The sequence below is a fragment of the Sander lucioperca genome, chromosome 21 (assembly GCF_008315115.2).
Source record: "Sander lucioperca isolate FBNREF2018 chromosome 21, SLUC_FBN_1.2, whole genome shotgun sequence".
NCBI lineage: Eukaryota > Metazoa > Chordata > Actinopteri > Perciformes > Percidae > Sander > Sander lucioperca.
In genome coordinates, this window is record NC_050193.1 from 19920555 (window position 1) to 19929949 (window position 9395).

General features: G+C 41.4%; 1 protein-coding gene and 1 long non-coding RNA gene across 2 annotated transcripts in view; one reads left to right on the forward strand and one right to left on the reverse strand.

Annotated features, from left to right (window-relative positions):
- Positions 1-1701, forward strand: part of LOC118494105 — a 14178-nt gene extending 12477 nt beyond the window's left edge. The window contains exon 3 of the long non-coding RNA XR_004896162.1: positions 1689-1701. This is a non-coding gene — a long non-coding RNA (uncharacterized LOC118494105). The remainder of the gene's footprint in view (positions 1-1688) is intronic.
- nlk1 (nemo-like kinase, type 1) overlaps positions 1-7897 on the reverse strand; it is a 21979-nt gene extending 14082 nt beyond the window's left edge. Inside the window, exons 1-6 of the mRNA XM_031314633.2 lie at positions 7129-7897; positions 4157-4556; positions 2800-2929; positions 2282-2337; positions 958-1064; positions 172-257 (exon numbers count right to left, since the gene is read on the reverse strand). Of these exons, the coding sequence (XP_031170493.1) occupies positions 172-257; positions 958-1064; positions 2282-2337; positions 2800-2929; positions 4157-4464 (687 nt within the window). The 5' untranslated portion in view covers positions 4465-4556; positions 7129-7897. The remainder of the gene's footprint in view (positions 1-171; positions 258-957; positions 1065-2281; positions 2338-2799; positions 2930-4156; positions 4557-7128) is intronic.
- Positions 7898-9395: the final 1498 nt, after the last annotated feature.

Here is a 9395-nt window from a genome sequence, read left to right on the forward strand (position 1 = left end):
CAAGCCAACGGAGAGTTGCTAGACAACCCTGGCTGCAAATTACATTTGCTGCTGCTAGGGTGGTCTAGATTTCTAGGCTAACAGAATCTGTGAAAACGGGTCAAATTTGAGCCGAAGTTAACATGAGGGTTACGTGTTTTCATAAAGCAGACAAACAGATTCCAGGTTTACCTTGAGCAGGCAGTTGCTGTTGACCAGCAGGTTTCCAGGTTTGATGTCTCTGTGCAGGATCCCGGCAGAGTGCAGGTACTTCAGACCTGAGCCACAAACAGTTAATTCTCTCGTTACACACACACACACGGCAGCTCTCTCAAACTAACATTGTAACAACAACATACGTAAAATGTGATCTAAACACGTCCGATTGTTCAGGTGTGTGCCCGATTGTCAGCGTCATTTCCTCACTTCCCATTAATTTCTATGGGAGCAGCTGTGCAATGCATTCTGGGAGCGTTGTGGAGACTTTGGAGAAGCGGGGCGTCGAGTCGCCTGCTCCTCATTTGCATAAAGTTGAATCCAGCCAACTTTATGCAAATGAGGAGCGGCCGGCTCAGCTCGCCGCCTCTCAAAAGCTGACGATCTTCTAAACTGACCGTTGGTCTGAAATGAAGACGGATTCAGAAACTGCTGCAAGGCCTATTTCTCTCTTAAAATGTTTTCAGAAACACATTTTTAGTTGAGATAGTGTCTATAGATGTGAGATAGTGTCTATAGATGTGAGATAGTGTCTATAGATGTGAGATAGTGTCTATAGATGTGAGATAGTGTCTATAGATGTGATATAGTGTCTTTAGATGTGAGATATTGTTTATAGATGTGAGATATTGTCTATAGATGTGAGATATTGTCTATAGATGTGATATAGTGTCTTTAGATGTGATATAGTGTCTTTATATGTGGGATAGTGTCTTCTAGAGTAGAGCATTAGCTGCTGCTGGGCAGAAAGAGTGGACTCACCTCGGAGGATCTGATAGAGGAAGACCTTGATGTGGTCGGTGGTGAGAGGCTGAGGAGACACGATCACTTTGTGGAGGTCGCTCTGCATCAGCTCTGTTATCACGTAGCTGGGGGGCGGTCAAGGAAAACTAAACACACACACAAGCACGCATGCAAGCCTACATGAACACGATGCATCTCTGAGCACAAACAGGCTGTTCCAAACCGTTCCCTCACTCCCTATATGGTTTTTATTATATAGTGAACTTTAAAGTTAACGACCAAACAACAAACAAGTCCTTCTGATTTTAATATTTGGCAGAATTCCTGGTATATATGTAGGGTATAGAGATTTCTATTTCCTATATAATTATTATTTGCATAGGCAGTTTGTGGGCAGAGCAAAAGAAAAATGTTTGTAAACAATGTTTACAAACACATGCTGTTTTATTGCATTAAAAAGATGCATTTAAAAAAATCCTTCTGCTTTGTCTTCTCCTATGGGAAAACACGGCCGCGTTGCATTGTGGGATACGAGAGTGAAATATAGGGTACATTGTATGAACACTCAAATCAGCAGTGCATTGTGGGTATTTTATAGTGGACGATGTAGTGAAGGAAATGAACCAAAGAGAATTAGAACACCATTAGAAAATGGTAAACACACTATATAGTGCACTACTTTCCGTGATAGGGAACGGTTTCCAACATAGTGACAGTCTTGTTTTGTGTATTTTGGGTTGTTGAACGAGCAATGAAAGAAATCGTGTGCTGTTAAATATTCACTGGTGGCCAGCGTTACATCTGCAGTAATGAGCTGGATTCAGACCTGAGAGCGAGCGGCTAAATTAAGTATATAAAAAGGAGGACACGATAGGGACAATTAAAGAAGAGAAACTGGGACAGAAGACGTCAGGAAGTCTGTTAGTGAGAAGGTGTTCTGGAGAGGGAACACTGTCAACAAGGGCTGGTAGCCAATCAATCAATCAATCAATCAATCAATCAACCAATCAATCAATCATCACAGATGCCTATACACGACACACAACTCACCATACCGTTAATGTCGGCGCGTCCACATCAATACAAGCCAAGCCAATTCAAGTTTCACTCGTTCGTGTGTTGAGCGCCACCTCGAGGAGCCGTGAAGTAGTGACGCGGAGAGCAGGGAACTCTTTTCAGACCGCCTCATTTTAATAATTAAAATATCTATATTTGGCACCAGCGTATCGACTCTTGCTTCGCACGAAAGACGATATACTGCCGTATCGCTGTTTAGTCCCACCCCTACCGTCAATATGTTACGTGAACGTGATTCTGATTATCTGTTACACACAAAGGATACATTTCCTCGAAGCAGTCGATTTGTGGAGGCTGCAGAATGTCCAGAGCTGACAAAACCTGCAGGGAGAAAAACATTTAGTCTCCAGTCTTTGATTTCATCTCCTACAAACTAGGGGTGCACCAATCCGATAAGATCGGATATCACTCCCGATATTGACCAAATAGCTGGATCGGGGATCGGAAAAATTAACAGATCCACGGGCCGATCCACTTTTGTTCCCTTTGTCGCACGTGATTCGCATGCTGGAAGAGCTGAATGCACAAATAAATAAGAATTCAATACATTACATCTATGTTATTTTGTCTTAGTGATGAAAGTCTGGAGCCTTTAGTCTCTTCCACATGGTGAAGGAAGGTATAAGGTGGAAGGTATACAGTGTATTATTAATTCATCAACAGTATCGATCGGTATCGGGTATCAACAGATACACAAAGCCCAGGCATCGGCATCGGGACTGAAAAAGTCGGATCGGTGCACCCCTCCTACAAAGCCCCGTTCCCCGCTGGTCTGCCTCTTACGTTGTCATGTTTGAAGAAGCACAGCATCCGCAGCTCTCTGAAGACCCTCTTACAGGAGACCAGGTTCTGGAAGACGTTCGGCATCTTCTTCAGAGCCACTTTACGGCCGTCACGCGGATCAGTGACCGACCTGCAAGACATCCAGAATCAAAAAGGTACTTTAGACACTAATTTAAATTAGGAAAAGTTTAAAAAAAAAACAGGTTTGGTGACATAATTTTGCAGACTAAGGAGTTTAACACACTGTACGTATGTTGATGAGTCATTCATTCATTCATTAAATGACATGTAATGTCATAATGTAATGTAAAAGTACAACTGTGGCAGAGAATTCATCTGATTAATCGTTTGTGGTATCTTCGTGCAAACGTACCAAACATTTGCTGCTTTTCTTTGTCTTCGATGATAGTAAACTGGATATTTTGGGCTCTTTATCAGATAAAACTAACCTTGGGCTCTGGGAGCCAGTGATTTAGGAACTTGTGATGAACATTTAATTGATTGAATGGAGAAAACAATTAGCAGATAATTAATAAATTGCAGCCCAAAGATATGGAAATTAAAATCTTTTATGGAAACAGGTAAACTTGTGTGATGTCAGCTTGTTAAATATGAATATGTTGTAGTCTCTCCTCTGGGACAGGAAACTGAATATCTTTGAGTTGTGGACAAAACAAGACATGTGAGGACGTCATCTTGGGCTTTTTGGGAAACTCTGATCCACATTTTTCACCATTTTAGAACAGAACAACTAATCCATTCATCCAGAAAATAATCCACTGATTAATTGATGATAGTTGCAGCCCTAGCAAGTTGGTTAAATGTTATTTTGTCAGAGCCAATCGTCCTGGACGTCTGACCTTAAATATAAATCAGGTGCAGAGCTGAGCAATACGTTTGAGAAGCCCTCCAACTGTGCAATATTTCATTTCTGTTCATCTGCACCTTACTCATCTGTACATCTGTGTTTATATACTGTCTGTTTACAGAAGGGTGCTTATTATGTAAATAGGTTTGACTTATTACTATTATAACTAAATCTATTTTTTTCTATTCATTATACGTTATGTATATTGTTTCTCCTATGACTACTTAATGTGTATTTCTGTTACTCTGATGTGTGTGAGCTGCTGTAGCTCAGGCATGTCCCCAGTGTGGGATTAATAAAGTCTATCTCATCTCATCTCATCTCTCTACAGAAATGAAAGAACACAAATGGCTGCCTGGAAGACAACAGAAACTCTTCGACGCCCTACAGTTTGCTTTAGAGGGATGGGAACCAGGAACCCACATTATGCATTTTTAGTAGTTAATGTCATGCTCAACACCCGTATAATCCTTTATAATGTATATTTACCAGACAACACCAAATGCGCCGTAACCGATGGGGCGGTCGGGCTCCATCTCTGCTGGGCTGGGCACCTCGCTGGCCGGGTTGCTGTAGGGCTGAGGCACGGCTGCCCCCCCGCCGGCGCTGCCTCCGAGCGCCGTGGGGTGGCGTGGCGTCCCGGCCGGGGCGGTAGGTCCGGTCAGGCACGGTGTGGCGCTCAGGCCAGTGGAGGGGGCCCCGCAGGACGAGTTCACACAGAAATACTTGTGGCCCAGCTCAGAGCCCGGAAACAAGTCTCCACAAACGGTCTGCCGGCCGGCGCCGTGAAACGCCATCCCTCCGCTCACCAAACCCCCGAAAACACGCTGTGCTGCTGCGCCGCGGCTAGGCACGGAGGAACCACGGCGCCTCGCTCAGCATGACCCCGGAGACCCTGCACCAAGAAAATCTGTTCATTTCACCTTCATTAATGATGAAACTTATTCTTTCCTCGTTTATTTTGGTATTTGTTTTGTAAATAATTGATACATACATTTTTTTATTTATTTATTTATATATATATATATATATATATATATATATATATATATATATATACATACACACACACACACACACACACACACATTTCACATTTATTTTGGGTATAAGGGCGCACGTGTAAAAAGCAACATGGACGTGGGGTGGGATTAAATATGTAAACAGTTGGTCAAGTGTTTCACAATTTCCTTTGCTGTAATTAATTTATTACCTTGCTATTGATTGGTTTTAATTATTGTTTCTTATCTGCAGTTTTGGTTCTTTATGTATTCAAAATAAACACTTTGAAATGAATTCAAGTTAGAGAGTTCAGACACAAATAAGAGCTGGGGATAGTTTGGGGAATAGTTCAGCATACTGGCTGAACTATTAACTATTAACTACGACAGAGTTAATGTGCAAGTCATGTTGATAGTCGACTGGAGTATTTCTTCAAACATTTACTGCTCCTCTTTGTCTGGTATGATCATTAACTCGATGTTTCAGGCTCTTCATCAGACAAAAGCATTTCAAAAAGACACACACACACACACAGAGAGAGACACACACACACACACACACACACACACACACACAGCGAGAGACACACACACACACACACACAGACACAGAGAGAGACACACACACACACACACACACACACACACACACACACACACAGACACACACACACACTTAGAAAGCGTCTGAATTTTGTTGAGACATCATTCACCGCCTGATTTATTCATTAGAACATGCAGAACATGTTTCAGTATTTTCTGATTTCTGGAGATTAAAAGATCCTTCAGACTAACACGTCAACTACATGAGTAACAACGCTGAACCTGGCTTTACCCAATGTTTACATGTCTGTTATGGAAATGTATGCAAATTAGCACATATGAGCAGGAAAATGATGCATTTGCATATTTAAACATAAGAATTCAGAATAATATCAGTATTCAACTGGGGAAGTTTGATGCTGAAAATTATTTTAGTTATATGTTCCCTATTCACGTGCAGCGTCTTTACGTCACAACGATCATCATCTGCAGCCACAACGTGCACCAGTTCCTGTTTTTAAATCCAACTCTGACTTCTCACTTCATTATAAAGCATGATAATGTGGTATCTGAAGATTTACAACTTTGACTTAAGGTTTGCCATATAAGGGAATTCCTATGAACTTTACTCTACTGTTGCTGAAACATTTGGAAACTGTTAACATTAGAAGCCCCCCCCCCAAGACAGAAGATATTCTGTAGGAGCTATACCATGTATAAGGCCTTAAATGGTCAGTTCCCTACTCCAAGCATATACTCACACCCCCACTTTAGGTTACATAAATGCACAGATAAATATCATGTTTTAACAGCAGAACGAGAGAGCGACATTATTTGATAGATCGGGTCGGTCGTCTCTCCAAGCTCTCTGCAGGAGTTTGTAAACTGATGCTGAAATCTTTGATATAATAAAACCTTTCATAATCAAGATCAGCGTCTGCGAAGTTCCTCTTTCACACGCAGCACTGCAACTAAAGACACAACAACAACTAAAGGCTGATTTAGGATTCCTACCCCCACATATCGGGATATATGCCCACAACGATGTTTTTTTTTAGAAAAGGTAGATTTGTCCCCCTCAAAAAACTACAAACATGAAAGACAACCCACTCCCCAAAAGAGGTCAACATAACGGGACATTATAACGCTTCACGTGCTTTAATGGACCTAAACAAGGACCAATCACCACCAGGTTTCTCACGGCCATATCTGATCATCAACACTCAAGTCTGTCTGGAAAACTAATTCTAGGAGTTATGTCACGTTAACGGTTCCGTTGTTTAGGTTTCATTAAACCACGTTTATCCTGACAATAGGCTTAATGGCAGATAACGCCCTTAATATTTGGACTTTGGGTTAGATGTTTTGACAGTTTTCAGTGGTTATGAGGAGCAATATGAGGGAGAAATGTGGTGATCATTGACCATCGTTTAGGTACATTAAACCACGTTAACCCTAAGCGTTTTAGAAAGTCCCAAAATAGCCGTTCAGGGGACTCAAAACATGTTCGGAAAGACCAGAACTGGTTCTACTTTATGGCTCCACGAGGGTTAATAAATAAAGAGATGGATGGAGATGTAACTTTGGAGCTTCTGGCTTTAACAGGATTCATAAAAACATAACAACATAAAAACATCCCGGAACACGTGCTTGAATATGCAGAAAGTTTTAAACAATACAGGAGATAATTCATTTCCTTTACAGAAATAAAGTCGTTTGCACCCTAAATTGTTGCATAAAAAAATCACCAGAATGCATGAAATTAAACTTTTTTTTAGTTTCATGGAGGCCGCCCCCCCTCCGTTATTATTTATAATGTGTATTATATTTCCCCAAAGTTGAAACCAAAGCTACGTCCTCGAGCCCATGCAACCCGGCCTAAATGATCCCACACCTTAAACACCTTAAACCCGCGAGCTGAGTTCCCACTTACCTGGTGAATTAGTGAAGCTGCTCGGTTAGCTTAGCTAACAGCTAGGCTAGCTAAGTTAGCCGAAGATGGTCAGCGAGGGCTCCAAAATATGAACAATTAAAGGCTCCACTCGATGCTATGCTCACACACACACTCTGCAGAGTAATCCTCACCAACACAAGCATGTGTATGTATCGCCTTTCTGTTCTAAATGACTGATAAATAATAATAATAAAAGTATCCTCAACCAGCTAGCTGCCGTGCTAATCAGCTGTTCCTGCTAACAGGTCAACCCGATGATGACCCACATAACTATCATCGGTTATTCACTGACCTACATATCCCGAAAACAAAGCCGTTCCCTTTATCATTTAACTTAACATACATACAAAAAATATCGGTTAAATTAAAGATGACATGGCACGGAAACTAGCTTCAAAAAGGCCAAAAAAACCGAGTTAAATGCGGGTCTGCGGAGCTCCTACCCCGGCTAGCCGACCAGCTAGCTGCAGCTAGCTTTGGACTGCTCGCTAGCTGCTGCCCATCGCGTCGTAATATCCACCGAACAAGCGTCCCATAAAGGCCGTTTCTTGTGTTTCCTGGATGGATATGTCTCATCCAGGATGTCCTCTGCGTTCAGCGGGATTTTAAGGATCTATGGTCGCTTTTACAGCGGATAGCTGGCTAGCATGTCAGGGCGCAGAGGCTGGTAAAGCCGGGTGGGGGAGGGTTGATGCTTTACACTCTGCTGTAAACAATGCTAACGATGCTAACGGGTTAGCTTCAGTCAGAGCTGGAAGTACCCGGATACTCTGCTGTAAACAATGCTAACGATGCTAACGGGTTAGCTTCAGTCAGAGCTGGAAGTACTCGGATACTTTGCTGCAGTACTAGTACCACACTGTAAAAATACTCCGTTACAAGTAGAAGTCCTGCATTGAAAATGTTCTTCAGTAAATGTATGTAGGTATAATCAGTCAAATGTACTTCAAGTATTAAAAGTATTAAAAATGTCCCCTGTGGCTGTATAAGGTAAAACTATTAAATGGGAATTAAAAATATAAAAAATGTAATCAAAATATTTAAAAATAAACTACGATTATTAAAAATTAATTTAAAAAGATTTAAAAAATTAATTAAACATTTAGAATGTAAATCGAGATAATAAGAAATTAAGAAAAAATGATTTCAAATAAATTAAAAAGAATTTTAAAAAATGAACCAGTTCCTTCCTGAGATGCCCAGGCCGACTGTGATTGGCTTAAACCACGGTCAACTCCGACTGTGATTGGCTTAAACCACGGTCAACTCCGACTGTGATTGGTTTAAACCACGGTCAACTCCGACTGTGATTGGTTGGTTTAAATCCGGCCTACCTAAACATATCAGTTTAGGTTCACAATACACTTTGGCCCACCTAGTTTTTGTCCGAAGATTTTGTCACTTTTTTCCTACGTTTTTGGCGTTTTTTAGACAATTTTATAACTTTTTCAGTGTTTTTGTTTCCACCTTTTTGGGCGTTTTTTTCAACGGTTTTGTCGCTGGCTCAGGAATTTTTTTGCCTGCTTTTTTGGGGCTTTATGAGGCTTTTTTGCTCCTATCCCAGAATGCATGTGTGGTGTAGCCAGACCTTCCTCCGCAGCGCTGTGGAGGCAGACACTCACGAAGATCCACTTGAGTCCACTCGTGCATTTTACTGCGTTTTAATACAGTAGTAACGAGGCGCTATGCACTATGCATCAAGTACAATCAGCCACAGAAAATGTGTCACCAAGGTATAGCTACAAATTACATGGCAATTTACCTTTTTTAAGAATTAAAAATCAGCATCCAGAGACAGAGCAAAGACCATATGAAGCAGAGAAGTTATGCACATTCAATGTTCATGGAGAAACATACACAAACAACTATTAGTTTATCATGTACATTAGTGTCTATGTACATGATGGCCCATCTGAAACTACTTGGGATGTAACGATGCATCGTGAATCAGCTGATAATGGACATACATGATAAAAAATATCAACTGGTTGAGATAAAAACTGAATGGTGATGCTGTTTTTAAACGTCCTAGGGCGTAATCTACCGGCTACGTTCACACCGCAAGTCTTTTGCTCAGATCTGATTGTTTGTTTGGCTGATCACATGACCCTTTAAAACGTGGCCTGTATCAGATTCCAGGGTGAACTGACCTCATGATCAACAGACCGATACCAATGACATCAGACGCTGACCTCATGATCAACAGACCGATACCAATGACATCAGACGC